The sequence below is a fragment of the Equus caballus genome, chromosome 22 (genome assembly GCF_041296265.1).
Source record: "Equus caballus isolate H_3958 breed thoroughbred chromosome 22, TB-T2T, whole genome shotgun sequence".
In the NCBI taxonomy this organism is placed as follows: domain Eukaryota; kingdom Metazoa; phylum Chordata; class Mammalia; order Perissodactyla; family Equidae; genus Equus; species Equus caballus.
This window is the reverse complement of record NC_091705.1, coordinates 22488658-22509839: the sequence shown is the minus strand read 5'-3', so window position 1 is coordinate 22509839 and position 21182 is coordinate 22488658. Positions and strand designations below refer to the sequence as shown.

The 21182-nt window shown below is 54.2% G+C and overlaps 1 protein-coding gene and 1 long non-coding RNA gene across 4 annotated transcripts in view; one reads left to right on the top strand and one right to left on the bottom strand.

Moving 5' to 3' along the window:
* The first annotated feature begins 167 nt into the window (after positions 1-167).
* Positions 168-3416, top strand: LOC102147828 (uncharacterized). The gene is made up of 4 exons (XR_002802842.2): positions 168-517; positions 800-915; positions 1355-1517; positions 2363-3416. It is a non-coding gene; the product is annotated as an uncharacterized lncRNA (long non-coding RNA).
* A 1818-nt stretch (positions 3417-5234) lies between these two features.
* The window catches only part of ANGPT4 (angiopoietin 4), a 51771-nt gene continuing 35823 nt past the window's right edge, over positions 5235-21182 (bottom strand). Inside the window, exons 7-9 of one of the 3 annotated variants that reach the window (XM_001497777.5) lie at positions 20083-20249; positions 14815-14945; positions 5235-13879 (exon numbers count right to left, since the gene is read on the bottom strand). In XM_001497777.5, the coding sequence (XP_001497827.1) occupies positions 13719-13879; positions 14815-14945; positions 20083-20249 (459 nt within the window). In that variant the 3' untranslated portion in view covers positions 5235-13718. Of the gene's footprint in view, positions 13880-14803; positions 14946-18117; positions 19003-20082; positions 20250-21182 lie in introns of those variants that run through there. The other 2 variants (XM_005604539.4, XM_014735083.3) reach the window with 2 other exon arrangements.

The following is a 21182-nucleotide window of genomic DNA, read 5'->3' as shown; positions in this document are numbered from 1 at the left end:
TACGACTTTTTTTTTTTTTGCTGAAATTGTTCCACCTTTGGCCTCTTTCAGTTAGCTCCCCAGACTTCTTGACGTGACAGAAAAACAAACCGGGGTAGACATTTTGCAACAAGTCTCCAATTCCTCCCGTTTGTGTATGCTCACGCCTTTACAATGTGACTTTGCAGCTTCCCTCATCAGGACCTGAATTGCTCTCTGTCCCTGGAATCTGGGCTGGGCCATGAGACTTGCTTTGGCCAATACGAAAAGGCCAAAGCATGAAAAGAGCTTGTGTGTGGGGCTTGCTGCACCAGGGACCCTGAGACCACCATGCGAGCAAGCCCGGGCGAACCTGCTGGAGGATGAGAGGCCATGTGGCCCGGTTGCCTCCACCGCCCTTGCCTACAGCCAGACCACAGCCATGTGAGGGAGGCCTTTGACCGTAGTTGACTGCAGATGTACGATGAACCCAGAGACCAGCCGTCCCCACTGGGCCCAGTCCGAGCTGCCAGCCTACCGAGTCATGCGCAAACCAACGGTTAGTTTAAGCCACTAGGTGTGAGATAGTTCATTATGCAGCAAAAGCTAACCGCTACACAGCTCTTTTCTGTCATTAGTCTGTGTTATCTGAGTTTTCTGGAACAGGAAGTCAAACCTAGTCCTAAACAGACACAGAATTTATTCAACAGGGAAATTGTGAGAATTTAGTGAGTGAGACAGTACATAGCAGCCCCTGACAGATTACTTATAATAGTAATAATAATGCTTATTATTCCTAGTTTTGTAGTGCGTTAGTATTTAATTTGTAGTCTTGTTTCAGTTTTTTGCTGTTTGAGATCTATCAGCTGGAGCGGAGACCTCATTTATGATTGTGCACAAATAAGTAACCTTCTGGCCATGCCCTCCAGCCTCGGACCACCAGGATCACCCCTGTAGGTAAACAAGTGGGGTTCGTGACTCATTGTGGCAAGAGAGGATACGTGCCGTGGGGAACCCAAGGTGTCCCTGGAAGGGGGGTGAGAGACGGCTTATATGGGATCCGGGCTTGTGTCCGGAGGTTCGGAGGAGAGTTTAAGGAAGTGGGGTTCTTCTCCGGGTTGGATGCTGTCAAGAAGTGGGAGAAACTAGATGGTTGGGATCCTGGTAAATCTTCTCTACAGAGAAGGCAGACGGGAGCCAGGATAACGCTGTCAGGGGAGAAGAGGCAGCCGTCACAGGATAGCCAGCACGGGGGATGTTTGGTCATTTTTGTGCCTTGGAAATGTTTACGTTTCGAGTTCAGACGTGATCACAGAGTGATCTTGCTTTTGTCTTGGTTCATCAGTCACAGAGCGTCTTGTCCGAGGCTGATGTTCTGCGGCATTGTGTTCCACAGGACTCGGCTGTCACCCGAGAGGCTCAGGTGGTTCGGAGCACCACCCAGGCCAAGTGGTCCCGGCCAGCTCCTGGGGGCAGGCTGCCTCCTCTTCCTCCATCTAGCAGACACTGGTGGGTCCCAGAGGATGCCTTCTCCCGCCAGAGGGCCGGCCAGAACTCAGGTTAGAGCACAAGCTCATTGCTGCTCAATTCGGGAGGGCATCTCAGCTTCTTTTCTTCTCCCACAAGTTTTCCTTTGTCATTTACATATTATATCAACAATATCCTAATCATATAGTGATAGTATTAATTACACATGAGTGGATTATATTAAGAATACATTATATTCATAGTCAAGTCCTTACTACGTACCATGTACTGTGCTGAGCATTTTAGATGTATTAATTCGAGGATTCTTAACCTGGGGTCTTACTGGGTCCATGGGTGGAATTTATCTTCACTCACCTCTAATTAAATTCAGCACTTCTTTCAATCGCAAATGTAGGAATCATTAGTGCCTGGAACTTTCTCGCCATAGAAATCATAGTACTTTCACATTCGACCACAGTGGTATTGAGATCTCAGAATATTGCTGACACTCGTCTTGACTTAGCAATTGCAGTACTCATTGAGATCCACCGCTAGGTCTCATGTGTTAGCAAAGAAGCAGACATAAGACTATATCACAACTGTGTTCTTTAAAATATCTTGACGGATCATTTGTGGCCATCACGTGCTAATCCTCACACCTGTGCCTCCTGCATCAGTTATGACAGCTCTGCGATGTTACAAGGAGCCAGGGCAGCATGGAAAAAAAGTGGCAGGAAGTCACTTCATCCCATTTCTTCATTTAAAGGACAGAGACAACTACTTGCGAGTTGTGAGGATTAAATGAGATATTATATTTCCTCCATTCTAAATGGTAGTCTTTACATCTGGTTGATGCTCTGTCTGAGGAAATTTGGGCAGAAAGAGAAAATAATAACTTATACCTTATCTAGTGTCTCATTTGGGAACTGGTTTTTAGATGGCTTTACTGGAGTGACGCTGACACGCAGTAACCTGCACGTTGTTACCGTGAACTATGTGGAAGTTGTCACCCGTGGACACAGCTGTGCAGCCATCAGCACAGTCAAGAGGATGAGCGTGTCCATTGCTGCGCGTATGATTTAGAGGAAGGCGTCGTCTCAGAGCAGGAGCTCTGGGACCTCTTGTTCCTGATTTTCAGAAAAGACGAGAATAGTCGTCCAGTCCGTGTCACTACCTCATGGCTCAGTTTCTAAGCCCAGGAAAGACGACACCAGACACCTGGGCGTCCATCCTCTGCTGCCTTCTGAAACCCCTCACAGCTGAGCTCTTACACCATTTGGGCTTCTTTAGCTTCAAGTGACAGAAAACCAACTCAGAGTTGCCTGGGGCCCGCCCCCTGGCCGAGTGGTTAAGTTTGCACGCCCCGCTTCACTGGCCCAGGGTTTTGCTGGTTTGGATCCTGGGCGCGGACGTAGCAGTGCTCATCAAGCCATGCTGAGGCGGCATCCCAAACAGAACTAAAGAACTTACAACTAGAATATACAACTATGTACTGGGGGACTTAGGGGAGGAGAAGAAGAAGAAGAAGGAAAAAAAGAGGATTGGCAACAGATGTTAGCTCAGGGCCAATCTTAAAAACCAAAAATCGTTGTGTGCGCACACACATACTTAAAATTGCCTGAGCAAAACAGAACTTTTACTGGTTCAAGGAGCTGAAAAGTCCACAGTGATGCTGGCTTCAGGTACGGCTTGATTCAGAACTCCAGACGTCATCTCTGGGCCCTGCTTTTCTCTTTGTCCTCTCACATGGGCAGGCTCTCCTCAGGAAAGCAATGGCAGCAGCAGTCCCAAGCAGTGTGTGAGAAGAGGCTGGAAGGATGAGGGGGCTCAGACCCTCCAGGGCTTTCTTCTTTACTCCTGAGTCAAGTGGCGGTGGGCAGCCATGAAAGGGATTTTAAGCTTGAGAATGACCTAATTAGATTTGCATTCTGAGAGGATCACACCAGCCCTGGGGCACAGCCAGAATGGTAATAAAAAAAAATTCTTTATTTAAAAATCTTTTCCTTTAAAACAATCACAATAGAGTTGGCACTGGGCAGATTCTGGGTTCCTTTCTTGGGATCTCATGTCTTCCCACAAGCCCCTGGGAAAAATGTGTATCACTTAAGATTTTTAATCCCAACAACAGTGGCTTAAACAAGATAAAAGTTTGTATCTCTCTTGTGTAAGTTGGCCCAGGGCTGGTGTGGCAGCTCCACAATCAAAAGAAATCTAAGCTCCTTCTATTGTCCCACCCCGCCAGCCCCGTTTGTGGCTTCAATCCTCAGACTCGCCTCATGGTGCAAGCTGCTGGTGCTCCACCCATCACACCTACATCTCAGGTAAAAGGAAAGGGGAGAACAAAGGGGTCCACCTTCTGGTTGGGTCAGCATTCCCATTTTCCTAACATGACATCTCTTCTTACATATCATTTCCCAGAACATGGTCACATGCCATACCTTAACATCAAGAGAATCTGGGAAATGTGACCTTTATATGGGCACATTATTACCCAGAAGTGGTGTGTGTGTGTGTGGTTTTTTTTAAAAGGCCGTACATTCTTTGACACACAGCGAGAGGTGGGGTCTGTCACCGTCCCCCTGCCTCTACCCGCATTCCGCAAATCGGGGCTGGGGCTCAGAGACCCCTTTGACCAGCAGAACAGGGCAGAGTGATGCTTTTATAAAGTTGTTTACCACACCAGGTCAGAAAAGGCCATGTGGCTTCTTCCAGTTTGGCTCGGAACCAAGACTGGCTTCACGGGCGTGTGACTCACTTAGCTGCACAGGGCCCTGTGCTCAGAGGGTCATTCACTTGTGTCAACGCTCTGCCGCAGTCCTGAAATTCTTAGAGATTTTATCTTTGACCTTGTTTTGTGAGTAAAGTCTGATGGGACAATGGAGCATGCGCAATGCAGAGGACATGGGTGCCCCAGTTCCTTGCCACCCTATCAGTACACGCGTCTGTGATGCTGCTGCACGGCGTCCGTGACACGCTTACCTTGTGTGTGGGCCCTGTGCTCAGAAGGGCTCCTCTCTTGTTTTAATGCTCTGCTGTCACATCTCGAAATTCTTAGCAGTTTTATCTTTGGACTTGTGTGTTGGAAGTGAATTCCGACGGACAATGGAGCGTGCACGTGAGCGGAAGAGATAAACGCAGTCTGGGTGTCCGCCATCCACACAGCGTGTTCACAGCGTCCCACAAGCAGGGAGCTCTGGTGGCCCCACAGTGCAGGGTCATTCAGCGAGACTCCGGTGAGCACAAGGTGAGCATGTGGCGTCTCAGATCGAGTAAGTAGGGGCGCATCCCAGAGGCCACGCTTTCTGTTCGAACCAGGATTTCCTTTGGTCACGGAGACAAAGCCAGTGGTGTTCTAAGAAACACAGACCACCCGGCAACCTTGTCATATCCTTTCTTATCCATGTCACTTCTCTGTATCAGCCAACCGCTTACACTGAAAATGATGAGACACGGGACACAGCACTGTTCCCCTTCCTGTCCTTACTCATCGGTAAGTAGGAAGCCGGGAGTCTTGGCAGAAGGCGTGACTACCAAGAAGTGAGATAAAAACAGTCGTGTCAGTTTGGGGCAGCAGGTCCGCTGTCCTGGCGAGGATGAAATGCACGAGGATGAGCTGTGAAATCCCGGTGGGGTCATTTCAGCGATTCCACATATGAGTTAATGCTCTTCCACTGGCATTTAAAACTGACATTGCACAATAGGACGATGAATAGTAAAATTCATGCTAATCATTTAACATCTTCGTTTTTCTTTACTTAGAATAACATTTAGTAGTAAATTAAAAACACCATGACAAGACGAGACAGGGATTAAAAGAAAGGAGAGACTTTTTATTCCATATCTACACTGGCACTTTTTCCCTACTTTCTGGACAAGGGGCACCGTATTGTGTTGCTGGCCCGGCTTGGAAGCTTGCTGTCAGGACGCTTCGTCTCAGAACCCAGTCGCCATGTGGTGAGGACCCAACCCCCAGGGAAAGGGCGTGTGTGGGTGCCCCGGTCTACAGCCCTACCCAAGCCCAGCCTTTGAGTCACCCCAGCCGAGTGACAGAAATAAACCTCCAGAGGATTCCATTCCCGCCTCTGCCGGCCTTCCCCACACCGCGCCCAAACTTCCAGACGCCTGCGTCGAGCCCAGCCCTCGTGGAGCAGAGATAAGCCATCCCCACTCGGCCCCGTTTGAATTCCTGACCTCCAGAATCGTGCGACTGGGCGAGTGCAATGAGCAGAAATAAACAGGCCGCAGTTTATTCATTTGGGTTGGTTCCAATCTTTTGTGAACACAAATGGAGCTGCAATGACTAACTCTGTGTGTATAATCTGTACGTTCAGAGCAGATTCCTGCAAATGAGGATTACCGTGTCAAAGGGGAAACGCGTACGTAATTTTGTTAGCTGTTGCCGACATCCTCTCTAAACTCTTCTTTTTCCCCATGTAGCTTTCTTTGTGTTTACGGCATATTCGTTCACGTCTAACGCCCGCCCCCCGCAACATACCTGTGTGCAAACAGAGAAACACACACGGAGAAAAATGCGCAAATAAACGGACAGCTTGACAGATTTGCACAAACCAAACATGTGTGTGTAAATCTCACTTGGGTCCAGAAACGAACATTCCTGGCACCCCAAAGCTGCCCTCGCCCCCTTCCCGTGAGGACTCCCTCCCGTGGTGTGCATTTACCACCGGTGATCCATCCCGTCTGGCCTTTCCAGTTGGGGGCTAACGTGTCCCACGCTCTCTGGCTTCTGTTGGGGTCACCAGAACCTGCTGCACAGGAGTCAGGCTCGCTGCACCCTCCCTGACCTTTCTGTTGGGTTGTTGTTCTCAGACTAGGTTCCTGTGGAACCCTGGGGTCCTTCCCCAAACAACAAGAAAAGAACAAATGGATGGCTCGGCCTCTCTAAGTTTACATATTTCCCTCAAACCTTTGGGGTCCACTCCCACTTGTGTGCTACCGAGTTTCCCTGATGACAGATGTTCAAGAAACAGGAGGTGATGGGAAAACCCAGAAATGCTCCATGATGAGAGGCCGCGTTGGGAATAACAGTGGTCACCATGCATGGAGTGGCGTTTGCAGGGGGCTGGGTCTTCCAAATACAGCAGGTAGATTTTCTCTAAAGCCTCGGCAGGACAGGTATGGTGATTCCTGTTTCACTGGGAGTGAAAACTCAGGTTCTGAGAGGGGAATAAGTTGCTCAAGGTTACACACTCACACTGGAGGGTGGGAAAGCCTGCAGCCTCTGGGCTTCCCCATGGCCCTGGCTTCCTGCTGTGTAGACCACATCTTCTTGTGTTCTCTTCTCAGCCCGGCACCCAAGGCCCTGCCTACCTCTGCCCCTACCAGAGCTCTGGCCTCTGCCCCTTCCTGACTCTCCGAAGCTTTTCCCTGGGCCAGCCCCTGGGCCTTTGCACATGCTGTTCCCTCTTTTTCCTCTTCCCCTGACCCCTCCTCGTTATTCAAGGATGCCTTCCCGGCTGGTTGGCGCCCCTGCTCCAGCCGCACCGTACGGCAGCTCTGTCACATTCATTGTACTTTTTGTTTTCTGGTTAACTTCTGCTCCTCCATCCACTGCAGACGGTAAGCACCTTAGGGCAGGGGTCGGTCTGTCTCATTCATGGCCCTGTCCCCAGTGCCTAGCACAGTTGCTGGCACGTAGTAGGTACTCAATAAATGCTTGTTGAGGGAAGGGACATCTTATTTGAGTCTCAGGGCAACCATGTGAAGCAAGCAGGGCTGGGCTGCTCACTCCCAATTTACAGCTGAGGAGAGTGAGGCCCAGACAAGGAAGGGGTCAGTCCAGTCCCCTGGGATTTGCGGACACAGCCAGGCCCGGGTGACAGTGGTCCTGATGCCTCTTCCAGCGCCAGGGGGCAGGTGAAGGCTGAGGGAAGGGGCTCAGCTGGCCGGGGGCCTCCAGGGCTCCCCAGACTAGAATCAGACAGCGTGGCCTGCCCTGCCCCTCCCCTGCCCAGCGCACAGCGGGGAGGCAAAGAAGGATGCTCAGTCCTACTCGGAACAGAGCTGGGGCGGCATGATGGCCCATGTGCTCTGAGGCCAGGGGGTCAGGAAGTCAGAAGCAGGAAGGAAGGTCCCGTCCCTGCCCCAGGAGGGTCCAGTGGGGACACCGGCCTTTATCTTCCTGTGTGACTTTCAAGCACTGGCCAGCTTGAACTCGGCAGTTGCTTATGTATTTATTTATTTTCTTAACTTTAACTTTGGTCACAGGGAACCTAAGATCACGGTGAACACGCTCTGGAAGCAGGTCCAAAGCCACCTCCGTGACCCCTTGCTGTGTGAGTTTGGCCAAGCGACTTTGCTTCTCTGGGCCTTGGCTTCCTCATCCCCATGAAAGGGGGAGCTGGTGAGAGTACCTATCCCACAGGGTCGTGATGGGGCTTCCACGGATGTTCTAAGGGAAGTTCTTCGTGAGGTGCCTGGCATAGAGAAACAGCCGGAGACAACATCGCAGAGAGCTCACGGTGCAGGGGCCCTGTCCCGGGTGCCGTACAAGCCGCTTGGCCGTCGCGGGGATTTTGGAGGCTCTCCTGTCCTCCCTGGAAGGGCAGAAGTGGGACCTGGACCCAGCTCTCTGCAGAACCTGTGGGCTGAACCAATAAACCATGCCCCTTACAGAGAGCTGCCACTGCACGCTGGGCCCTGCGTTCCATGCCACATAAAGGTCAAGTGGACACGGGCACTTCTCCCAGGACAACCGATGGCCCTCTGGGACCCTTTCTCCAGAAGGAATGCTTCAAGTCTGAAGCTTCTCAACCCCAGTTTTAGACACCCTGGAGCAGAGGTGGAGCTGGAGAAGGATTGAGCTAGGTGATGAAGGGCCCTGAGTGCAAGCTGAGTGTTAGACTTTGTGCTCAGGGTACTGGGGAGCCACTGAAGGCTCCAGGCAGGGGAAGTGACATGACTGTAGGCCAAGAGGGTGCAAACCTGGAGATGAAGCCCTCTTGGGAGGCTGCTGGGCTCTTCCAGGCAGATGAGGCCAGGGTGAGGGGGTGGGGGTCGGAGGGGAAGCAGTGCCAGATGCCCTGGTTCCCTTCCTGCCAGCTGGGAAATGGCACCTTTGGGGGCAGCTGCCCTGGCCCCAGAGAGAGAAGCTATGGCTGAGGATGGCAGAGCCGCCCACTAGCCATGGACTCAACTCCAGACTTATACGGAAGAGAAATATTTGACCCACCGAGTTTTGGGGTCTTTTTGTTATAGCAGCTTAGCCTGTACCCCATCACTGTGTGACCTTAGGCGAGGCACTTTACTTCTCTGAGCCTCAGTTTCCACATCTGTAAAGTGGAGGTCATAATAGAACCCACCGGGACTCAGAGATGGTGCACGTGGAAGCAGCACGGGGGAGGCGTGAGGTCAGTGCCCTGGGTTCGCTGGAGTCCCGCTGGCGGACCCCCTGTGGGAGACTCTCCTAACCCCTACTCAGGCTGAGGGCAAGCCCTGATTTCCTCTTCCTCCCTCTGACTCTCCCAGTGGCGCCTGGCTCGGGGCGGTGGACACAACAAGGCCCTTGACGCAGATTTATACAGTCATGGGATCTGGGTGACTCTCAGACAAAGGTGATCCCTCTCCTGTATTTTACAGACTGGGAAACAGGTCTAGAGAGGGGAAGCTCCACACAGAGAGGCGGCTGGGTCCAGTCCTTGGCGGGCCTTGGGGTGGGGATTCCGTCTGTGATGTAGGTGCTCAGAGAGCACATTCTCCAGCACTCTCCCCCACTTGCTGTGCTCCAGCCACTCTGGCCTCCTGGGAGCTCCTTGTGACCACCTCAGGGCCTTTGCACATGCTGCCCCATCTATGGGCCTACTCCTCCCACAGCTCTCCACCTGGCTGCCTCTTTCTCACCTTGTTCATCCTCCATTTAAGTATCACCTCCTCAGAGAGGCTGTCCCTGATCCCCCTAAGGTGGACTCTCTCCAATCTCTTATCTCTACCTCCTGTTTATTTTCTTCATTTACAATATATTGTTAGTTTTTCAAATTTTGAAAAAAATGCGGTTTTGGCCAATCTCTCCCTCTAGCCAGTTAAGCTCTATGAGTACAGCACTGTGGATGTCTGTCTTAGTCACTGCTCCATCCCCATCACCCAGCCAGGCCTTGGTACAGGCAGGTCCTCAATACACACTTGCTATGTGAATGAATGAATGCATGCATAAATGAATAAACGCATGAATGAATGAACCAGGCCTGGATGTCCACCCTCACACTGAACTCACATCACTTCCCCGTGAACTGGATTCCAGTCTCCCCGTTGTGCAGATGCGGAAAGAGGCTCAGAGAGGTCTCACAGGGCAGGGCAGGAATGTGTTGGACGCTAAACGCTGTGTGCCCCACACACGAGAACCTCAGCTACGCAAGCCCATGTTAATGTAACACAAGAAAGTAACGCCCTTATGCTGGATGTGGCCTGGACCAGACTCCATTCCCTGAAGGGCTGCTCCGTCAAAGGATGCTGATGCTGGTGTTGCCAAGGCAACGCTGTTAGCTTTCTGAAGCATCTTTAAATGGGAGAGGCGAAGGCTCACACAGACTCCGAGGGGGAAGAAAATCTGGAGAAAGGGGTTAAATGCTCCAGCCAAAGAGACAAACCCCCCTGATGCTGGCTGCTCCCCCACCCCTTGCCAGGGCCTGCCTTCTACCTCGCCCCTGGATGTCATCCCTGGAGTGTGCACAGGGAGCTCTCTCCCCTGGTGGAAATCGTTTTCGCTGGGAACATGCAGAGATCTTGGGAACAACGTGTTCTGCCCATCTGGCTCCATCAAGACCTTCCAGGTGCCAATGAGAAAGACAGACTGGTCTTTCTCCAGAGAAAGAGAGCTTTCCAGAATGTTCTTCAGCCCTTGATATGGGTGGAGAGGACACCAGCCCAGCATTTCTGTGGTTGGTGCCAAGATGCCTCCAGAGAGCTCTGGATGAGGGAGGCAGCTCATAGATGTAAACGCACTGGAGGAGGTAATTGGCTGTGCTGTCTTGGAGAAAACCCTTTCCCTCTCTGAGCTCTAATTTCTTCATCTCTAGAATGGGGAGAACACTGGTCTGACGTAGAGAGGTGACAAGGATTCTGCAGGAACCAGCAGATGCAGATACCTCAGAAGCCAGTTCTTATGAGCAGCGGCCCCCAGGACACCCTGCCAAGGCCAGGGCCCAGGCCACATGAGCTATGTCCCCACAGGGCCTTGTCCACTGGGGGGCCTCCAGCTGGTCTTGTCTGCAGCCCCTGTGAGTCAGTGTCACTGTCAGTGGGCTTTTAGAGCTGTGCAGTTGCTCCGTCCTTACTGCACAGCTGGGAAACGGAGGCTCCGAGAGAGCCAGGGGCTCTGCCCCAGGGGCAGAGCCAGGACTGTGAACGAGGAACCAGGGTCTCATGTCTCTGGGCAGGACACAGCTGTGCCCCTAATAGTCGGGGGTAACCTGGGGACGAGCCGGAGCCTGGGGCCAGGGAGGGTGTGAGCGGGGGCAGAGATGGAGAGAAGAGAGATGGGAGTCAGAGAGATGGAAGGAGAAAGGGATGACGGTTCTTGTCTGCCCAGCATCACTGCTTCCTGAAAGAGCACCTCAGTTTCCCCACTGCTAGTCGACATGACTTGGGTGGGACTGACCCCAACCCCTGGTTCCAGGCATGATCACGTGACCCAGGTCAGGTCAATGAGAATCACAGTGGTAAGTGCAGGGATGGGCACAGGACCGTCCTGGCTGGAGAGAACCAGGCCTTTGCTAGAGCCACTGGGACAGAGGACCTCTCCGTCTTAGGGATGCTCAGCTGGGAGGACATGAGCCTGGGGCTGGTGGGGCCGTCTTGTCAGGAGAGAACATGACTGAGAATGAAGTCAGCATAGCAGGTGGCGGGGCCGAGAGGGACATCATTTGAGCCCCTGGATCTAACCATGCCTGAATCTGGCCCTAGACCTCCCACTATGTGAGGCAATCCACTCCTTAGGATAGTTTCTATTCCTTGTGCTGGAGAGTCCTGGCGTAGATGGAAAATAAGAAGGAAGGAGGACTATTTAAGAACAGGTGTCTGGGGGTGACCCAAATCAGCTTCTTAGCCTTTTTTAGGAAACTGGAGTGCCATCAGGGATTCGGGCCTTCACCGCATGCAGAGCAGTCTGTCCCTGGGGCTCACAGCTTTGCCCTCACCTCCTCTCCAGCACACAGCCAGCCTATAAACCCTGCTGGGCAAAAATAAGTGCTGGGGATGCAAAAATAAATGCTTACCCACCTGGGCCCAGGAGAAGGGGTGGCATGCACCCCACTCACCTCTCTGGGAACTAACATTTATTAGGCACCTGCTTCACACCAGGCCGTGTTAGGAAGCTGACATATGGGTCTCATTTCCTCCTTGCCACAGCCCAGCGAGGAGGGAGTATCATTATCTCCACTTCACAGATGGGACAACTGAGGCCCTGAGAGGCTGAGCCACTGGCCTCGAGTCCAAGAGCTGGAGCAGGTCTGTCCGGCTGCAAGGCTCCACGTGCCACACTGCACACAGCAGGCGCTACCTAAAGGCCTGCGGCAAACGCTGTATAAGGCCGGGTGAGCCTTCTGGGCCGCAACCCACCCCTATGTACTTTCCCCTCCTGCCTGAGATGCCACCATTAGCAACCACATCCTTCAGTTCTCCCGACGGAAGTCAGCCTTAGTCCGTGCCGGGTTTACTGGGGGCACTGTCTGAGCTGGGACTTGGGGGCAGAGCCAGGTGGGACGAAGGTGCCCTATTCCCACCACCCCAGCCTCACCCGGGAGAAAACCTGCTGAAGACACAGGTGCATCCTAGCGGCAGGGCAGGTCGGTCCTGGCAGGGCCCAGGTGTTGGCTGAAGATGACAGGACCGTGGTGGCCTCATCAGGACAGAGGAGGGTGACACAGTGAAGCCGGGTGGATGGCGGTGGCCCTCTCTGACCTCGTCCTCTGAGAGCAGCTCAGGAGGAGCCCCAGCTGAGGCAGAGGCCCAGTCTCTCCCACACTCCTCCCTCCAGTGGACCCCCAGCTGCAGCATCCCTGCTGGACAGGGCAGGAGGAGGGGCTGGGGGTTCCGGCTGGGAGGCAGGAAGGATCCAGACCGCGAGTGGTGCTCTGCACAAGGCAGAGGGGACAGTCCCCAGTAGTGCCTGAACTCGAGCGAGGGTGAGCTGGGGTTACAGGGAGTGCCAGGGGGCAGCCCCAGGCCCAGAAGGAGCCTAGAAGGACCCCGGTCCACAGCACAGACAGGGAGCTTAGTCCCAGACCCTTCTTCAGGGGCAGCGTGCGTCTGCTCTAACCCAAAGCTCCCTTCCAGTGGTTTTCAGAGGCTGTGAGACCGTAACTGTGGTCCTTGTAGCCAGAGGGGGTGAGTACAGATAGGGGTGAGGAATGGGGCCCTGGGGCTCCTCCTCATGATGCGCAGGGACCAGCTTTTTCCAGGGGCATCCACAGCCCCAAGAGATGCTCTGGGATAAACAGGACCCATTTTTCAAACAAGCACATTTGGAGAAGGCTGCCCACTCTAACTCTTTCACGGGCAGTCACAAGGCACATGGCCACATTAAAGGCTCTGACAAGTTCTGCAGATAAAAATGCCTGTTCACACTGATCTAACCTGGTGTTTCCCTCTCTCACTTGACCCTAAGTGCTTTTAGAGCAGAGCTGGAGTTATTCTCTCTGGAACACGTTCTAGGACATGCTAGGGCTAAAGGAACCCCCTTAGAGCTCCTGCAGCCCCTGAGAGACCAGGTCTGAGCTCCAGATGCCAGGGCCTCAGAGGGGTGGACAGCGTGGGGTGGAAATAATGATTCCACTATGCGGTGGACACAGCCTTTTCAGCCTTGAACAGAGGTTCAAGGACATCTCAAGGCTGAGAAAGCCTGGAGCAGGAGATGGCCTTCCCACCGGCCCCAGGGACGGAATCTGGGCCTCGATCTGGGCCGTTTCCTGCCTGTATATACCTTCGCATCTGAAATCCCACCGTCAGTCAGGTATTCCTTTGAGGAGCCAACTTAAGCCTGTTCTCAGCTCATTCAGGGTACTGTGACCTCAGGAGCAGGCGGCCCCTGCCGGAGACAGGAGGGAAGAGGAAAGAAGGATGCTGCAGAGGCAGGATCCCCCAAAGGCCATCGTTTCATAACTTGAGGGGAACTGGGAGGCGGCGGACTCTTCTGGACTCGGGGGGCGACGAGGGCTGGCTGGGGAGACCCAGGAGGTCCAGGACAAGGCCCCAGCACTGTGGTCTGTGTTTGGGTCCCGCTCGTCCAGGGGACCCCGAGCCACGGCTCCTCCTGCGGTCCAGCCTCCAGGCGCGGCTGCTGGTTAGACGGCCGCGGGACGCAGCATCATGCGCGTGGCGCGCAGCGAGTAGCTGGGGCCCTGGAAGTAGTGCCAGCGGATGCCGTTGAGCTTGCGCGCGTGGTGGCGGGCTGGGTAGTAGACGCCGTTGAGGTTGGAGAGGCCGCAGGCGTCAAACCACCACCCTGTGGAGGGGGAAGAAGAGGCTTTGGGGACGCGGGGGCCCAGTGGGGTGAGGGCAGTCCCCTCCCCCAGAGAATAATCAGGGCTGTTGCCTCCTCCGGGAAGCCAGCTCCTGGAGCCGGGCTGGGTGGGACTGGGCGAGGGGCGAGGAGACTCCCAGACCCTCTGCTGGGTGGGGCCTTGGAGAGCGGCTCTCTGATGGTCCCCGTGCTGCTGCTGCTGTCTGCCTGTGTGTGTGTCTCTCTGTCTCTGTCTCCCTCTTTGATCTCTGTTGCCCTGCCTTTCTGTCTCCTGCATACTGTGTCAGTCTGTCTTTCCCTGGTCTGCATTTCTCTCTCCATCTCTCCCTATATAGCTCTCTGTCTCCACTGCTCTATGTCTCTGGCTCAGTCTTGGTGGCTCTCTCGTCTCCGTCTGTCCCTGTCTCTGTGTCTCAGGAGGTCTTTCCTTCTATCTCTGTGCCCCCAACTCTGTCGCTCTCACTCATCCCCATCTCCCACCCTCTGACCTCTGTCCCCCACAAAGAGCGCTGCCTGAGCCAGAGTTGGTGGGGAGCCTCCCCTCTGCCCCTGCCTGGTCTCCCCATGCTGGGCCTGCTTGGCCTGGGGGGTGCGGGGAATTCTCAGGTCTGGGGTTGGGACTGATGGAGCATCGTGCCTCCTGGGCCCCACACTCAGTGTTCCTCCAGCCTGGTCTCAGGCGAGAACTGGTGGTGCCCCTTTTAGGAGGAGGTGAGACCATGGAGGGGACCTCAAGGACCCGGTGGGGGAAGGTATGGAAGGGGCACAGCCAGGCTGGCCTGTGGGTGGGGGAGGCCCCGACCTGCACCCACCTACTGACAGTACCGGGCCACACAAGGACCCCGGTGGGGAGGGAAGGGAGTGTCCAGCCAGGTGAGCCTGTGGGTGGGTGGGGCTTCACCCCACCTTGCACACACCTCCAGATAGCATCTGGGCGCACTTGCAGAGACAGTTGTCATTGTCGGCGTCGCGGGTGCTGAAGTTGGTGCCTTGCAGGACCAGGCTGCTCTGGCGCCCTGCTGAGCCGCTGTATCCACTCAGAGAAAGCCTGGAGGCCACCCGGAGGTGGTGACAGGAGAGGGGCCCAGAGTCAGGCTGGGGCTGGTGGAGGAAAGGCCTCCCCAGGAGGCTGTGTCCCAGGCTGGGGCTCCCCTCTGGTGGTGCTGGGAGGGGGCCCCCAGCCTGGGGTGCTTAGGCTGTCTCTCCTCCTGGATTGCCCTCTGTGCCTGCCACCTCCCAGGAACGGAGGACCCACTGAGTGCCAGGCCTCTCTTCTCACTGAACTTGAGTCACAGACAGGAGTGAGAAGGTCGTGATAATACCAACGCCGAGGACATTGGCTAACATTTTTTTAAACACCTACTGTGTGCCAGGCATTGTTCAAAGCGCTTCACATGGGGGTTAACTCATTCTCATTTAATCCTCACAACACCCTCTTATTCCCATTTTACAGATGAGGAAACAGAGATCCCAAGGGCCACAGGAGCCTGCCCAGGTCTCAGAGCAAATGCAGGGGAGAGCCGATCCCAGCCCCGTGTGGCCTGACTTGGGAGCTGTTGCATTTTCCTCCCCAGCTGACTGTTCTGCACCCCCAGCCCCGGCACACATACTCACATCCACCCACCTCCTCCAGGAAGCCTTCCCTGACCACACCAGCCCTCATGGATGTGCTCCGGGGCGCCCCCAGCCCTGTGACTTCTACATCTGCTGCCATCTGGGGAGGGTTTATATTTTTCTGCCAGTCTGTGAGGACTTGGCGGGCACGTCCAAGCCTGTGGGGTGACTATGACCACGAACTCTTGGGGTGGGACACCTGGATTCAAATCCCAGCTCTGCCACTTGCCAGCTGCACAGCCTTGGGTAGATGGCTTCGCCTCTGAGCTTCAGTGCCTTCATCTGTTAAAATGGTGAGGATAGTCACACTGACAGTGATGACCTTGTTGGGCTGCTGTGATGGGCTGACCTCAGTGTGCGATGAGTCAGCACAGGGCAGGCCCGTGGTAAACGCTCAGTGCATTTAGTGCTGGTTGTTATTCATCCTCCCTATGTCCCAGCCCCAGGCTTCCACTGAGCCAGGCTGGGGAGTGTCGGGTGCCTGTGGCAGGGGAGGGCAGCCCTGGCAGCTGAGGCGGGGAGCCGGTTTAGGAGCAATTAAGAAGGTCCTACGGGTGGAGGCAAGTGGACAGCAGATGCAGCCGGGGCAGCTCAGGGAGGCTCTGGTTCCCCAGGGCAGGGCCTGGGAGACGCCCCTAGTGGGATCCAGAAGGTGGGGCCTGTGCATGTGGCCTGGCTCAGTCCCTGTGCCTCACACCCATGGGCTCTGCCTGTCTGTGGTGAGGCAGGGGCCTGGCCCAGGGCCCAGAGGGCTGTGGCCAGCTGTGGAGCCCTAACTGTGCCCTTAAACATGCCACTGGGCTCGCATGACTGGTGTTGCAAACCCCCCTGCCAAGAGGCCCGCCGGGCCAGGGGCTCCCTGGGGTGGGGACAGGCAGCTGACCCCCCTGCTCATATGGCCCCGACTTCTTCCTGTGGCCACTGAGGGTCCCTGGAGGTCTCAGTGATGTGAGTTCAAGGCCAGGCTCAGGGCTCAGGCTGAGGTTTGGGGTCACACTCAGTCTGGGGCTGCGTGGAACCAGGGCTGGACAGAGCTCATCAGTCTCACGAGGTCACTCCAGCAGCGCTGGCCCCTCTGCTGTCCCCAGGCCCTCAGCGCAGGCTCTGCATCTCTTCCCCTCCCCTCTGGGAACCAGAAAGGGGATCTGAAACCTCTGAGGGACCCTCAAGTCACGGACCAGGAAACTCCACTTGATCACTGTTCAGATGCACTTCAAACATGCTCACAGCTCAGGCCCAGGGACCCAAACACACAAGTCTCTGGGGAGTCCCCAAGTTAGACACACCAGGTGTGCTTTCCACACGTCCACAGGGCTGTGCATGGGGCTGTGTGTCTGTAGTTGGGAGCATCTGAACATGGTTCTGCATGCCTGTATGTGCCTGTGTGTGTTTGTTTTGAATTTGTGCAGGTCTGAGTGTGTGCTCTGGAATCTGCTCCGTGCCTGGGATTGTGTTTGTTGATTGTCAAGAGCTTCTGCGAGGCACGTCTGCACACGTGTCTGGGTGTGTGTGTGGCTAGGCACTGGTGTGAGTCTGTGTGCTCTGTAGGCCCTGTGTGCACCCCTGGGGTGTGGGGAGCCCTCCATACCTGTACTTGTGCCTGTGTGTGCATCTCTGTGTGCGTCTCGCACTTGGAATCGGGTCGGGGGGTGCAGGCGCCTCTGGGAGGCACGCGCCCAGTGTCCCTATGTGCCTGTGCCTTGTCTGTGAACCCCACCCCTTGCCGTGGGCCGCTTCCTCTGCATGCTTATGCATGCACTCCTGCCGGGCCCCAGAAGGCCCCATTATTGGGTCTGACAAACAAGGGTGCCCCTCCCATCCCTGTGCCCTTGCCCCAGCTGCTGACTGCCCATGTGTCGCTGCCTCTGGGCTTCCCCATGGGGGTCCTCCCCCCTCACCAGCTGCTGACTCTGCAGTGGGGGCACAGGGGCCAGCGTCTGTTCTCTCACTCTCCCCTTGGCCCTTCTCTGGCAGTTTCCAGTCCCCCTGTACTTTCCAGGCTCTCCCCCTTCAGTCTCCCAAGCTTTTCCTGATTGAGCAGATACTCTTCTTCATGATCCCAGCAGCCCTTGAAAGAGTCTCGCTCAGGTTGGGGTATCTGCGGCCAGCTGGAGGTCAGCTCTCTTTCTGCCTTTTTTCAGAACATCCCCACTGCCTGGGATGCCCTTCCTATCCTCTCTTTTTCTGGAGAATGCCCACCCTCTATAGGCATCACCTCCTCCAGGCAGGAAGCCCTCCCTGATTGCACAAGCATCTCTGTGCCCCTGTGCTTTCCCCTTGGGCAGCTCCTGTCTCCCCGGGAGTATGGGATTGCCTGTGGGCCCGTTGCCCTGAGACACACAGGACACACTGGACTGTGAACAACTTGGAGGGGTGGGGCCCAGGTCTGGCTCTTCCTTAAATGACCAGTGCTAGCCCGTGGCTGGTACAAGGCAAGTATTTGATATACTGTTATTATTTGGGGCTCTGCAGAGGGTCAAGTAGATGTGGGCCCTTCAAGGCCTGGGCATCGCAGACTGGAACCAGGGTAGGGAGCGCTCCATGGCTCAGATAAAAAGCCAGAGGCGGCGCATCAGATTCACATACGAGATCGTGGCAAGGAGCACCAAATTTAACATATTTAACATACATGTATGTGTTTTTCTAGATAGACATAAATAACAGAGATGTACACAGAGGCAGAAATACTATATTTCTGTCTGTGAATATATTATTGGTATATCTCCAACATTTCCTTAACAGTTACCATATGCTGGTGTCTTTCCACAGATTATCTCAGCTATGAAATAGATACTGTACTTTACAGATGAGGAAACTAAGGCACAGAAAGGTTAAGTGACTTGTCTGTGGTCAGGGGGCCAGTGAGGGATCCAGTCGGGATTCGTACCCGGGCAGCCTGGCTCCAGGGCTGTGTTCTTGAGTGCAATGAGATACTTCTCTGGATAGTTCTTCCCCGAGAAAAACGGCAGATCCTGGACTTAGAGCCACAGAAGCTGCTGCCCAAGAACCGGGTCAGGTGGATGAGGCTGAAGTGCTACATGTGTGGGAAAGATGTACGAGGCTCCCCCAGCTTCCTGCTCTGCACGGACCACGTACCGGGCACCGGGGATGGGAAGTGAAGCGAACTCACACAAGCAGGCCAGCCAAGTGGGTGAAGCGCTGCTCAGAGACAGCAATTACAACAGTATTTGCGAAGCATTTACTAAGGGCCATTTACTAAGTGCCCTGTGTACAGCATCTCAGTCAAGCCTCTGACACTTTGAATAAGGGAGGGACACGCAGGGCACCCATCCTTACAGATGTGAAGGTGGAGGGACTTGCTCAGGTCACTCAGGGGGAGAGGGATGGAGTCAGGACTTAGGCCTTGGCTTTGGTGGTCAGTGGCTTAAGTAGAGGTCAGCAGGGTGTCGTGGCTACTCACTGGTCAGCTTGAGGAGTGGGAAGCATCCAGCTCAGCCCAGACCCTGGAGATGTTTCATTCAACTCTGAACCTTGCAGTTTAAGGAGGAATATTATCAGATTGAGGTGAGTCCCATAAAGAGGGATGTCAGAACCACCTAGCTGGAGGCACCAGGGGCATTGACCAGAAGAGAGTGGGGTGGAGACCCACCACGGAAAAGCCCCCAGAAGTGGACTTAGGCATAAAGCACAGGGGGATAGACAGTCATCAGAGATTCCTCAGGAGAACGTGACCTCCCCATCAGTGGAGGCATTCCAGCATGGCTGGATGATGACTGATTCTAGCATCATATGAAGAACAAGACGACACGTGAGGTCCTGTGAGTGTGAGCCTGTGAATTCAATTCTGTCCTGGTTCAGAGACAGCCAGGATCCAGGCTTATCTTCAAGATCCTCGAGTTTCTCAGAGAGGCAACATCACGTAGTGGAAACACTGTGAGTTCTGGCAGCAGGAGACCCGAGCTCTCTGCCTCAGTTTCCACATCACTAGAGCAGGTACAGCAATGCTCACCTTGGAGTGTTGTGGGGAGGATTAAATGGAGAAATGTGCCTGGGACACAGTAGGTGTTTGATAAATGCTCATTCCTTTTCCTAAACAGAGCCAAGAGCGAGGCTGAGGGGGTTGGGGAGACCTTGATGATTTACAGTATATTTGTATTTAAGCCCATCCTGCAGTTAGGAAGCAGAGGCACAGAAAAGCCAGAACCTTGACTTGCCCAGGTCCACAAAGCGAGCTGGAGCAGAGCCAGAAGGAGCCCAGGTCCCCCGATTCCCAGCCCAGGCTCTTTCCACTTCACCTCACAGCAGAGGACAGGCTGGGAAAGTCACCTCCCCCCTTGTGGGCTTCTGTAAAATGACTGACTTGGGGTAGCTGACCTTGGAATGCCCCTTCCTGCTCCTGGGATGGCCGCATCATTGACATTCTCTCCACCCCACCCAGTGGCTGGGATGTGTTGAGTGCTAACCAGCCGCCTCCAGATCCAGTGACGTGCGCCCAAATGGGGGACAGATGGTAGAAACAGGAGACGCCCAGGGACTGACCCTTGGTGCAGACTCTGTAGCCACTAGCCTGGGGACCTCAGCCCACCCGCCAGCCTTGGCCCCGAGCCCACCTGTACAGCTGCCCCTCACTGCCCAGCTGGAAGTGGTCATACTGGGCGTAGGCCTCGTTGCCTTCCCAGTCTTGCAGCTCCACGCGCAGAGAGTAGGCTGCCCTGCTGGTGAGCTGGTGCACCACTTCATTTCCCAGCCAGTGCTCCCCAGCCGGGTCACCGAAGCCCTGTGGGGAAGGAAGGATGAGGGTGGGCTGCATCTCGAGGAGGAAGACTACACCCCTGGCTGAGGAGCTGGGCTGGGCCAGGCTCCACGGCCACTTAGCCAAAACCACTCTGCCTAATGATCAAGTTCATAAAGTACAGTGTGGGGAGGCCTAGGGGTGGGAGCTCCCCACCTCCTAGAGCAAAAAGACTACAACTTTTCTAGATGTAAAATCCTGTTAAAAATAATTGAAATCACATTTCTATGAAGTTCAAGAACAGGCAACACTCATCTGTGGTGACAGAAGTCAGAACGGTGACTACCTTTGGGGGAGTATTGACTTGGAGGGGGCAGAAGGAGAACTTCTGGGAATGCTGGAAGTGTGTGTTGTATATCGAGCTTTGAATGGTGGTCACATGGGTAAGTACATAAATAAAAATTCACTGAGTCTTACGTTTAAGTTTTGTGCACTTCACGGCATGTATGTTAAACCTCAATAAAAACTGAAGATTTTAATCAGCTGCATAAACTGTAGAGCAAACTTCGTTCAGTGACATGACAGGCACTGCAAAATTTCAGCAACATAGAAATGGGAAGCTAGGAGCATTTGTTATCACGAGTGTCCCAGGGAGACAAGAAACCAATGCCCGCGGCCAGAACAATAGTTCAGCACCAAGGACAGGGGCACACGTAAGCCCCACTCCCCACTTTAGTCGTGCTATTTGCCTGATTAGCCTAATGGTTAATACCCAGGACTCTTTTTGCATATTTCTGCCTCTGAGCACTCTATTTCTTTCTGCCACTTTAATGATGGTTTAAAACCCAATTGGTTTAAGAACACTCATAGCTTAACTTGGTATTTATTTTTAAGTATTTATCAAATGAACAGCAAGCAGACACAATAATATTGTTGTATTTCTGTGTATCTTTCTCTATTGCTTTTGCTTTTGAAGAC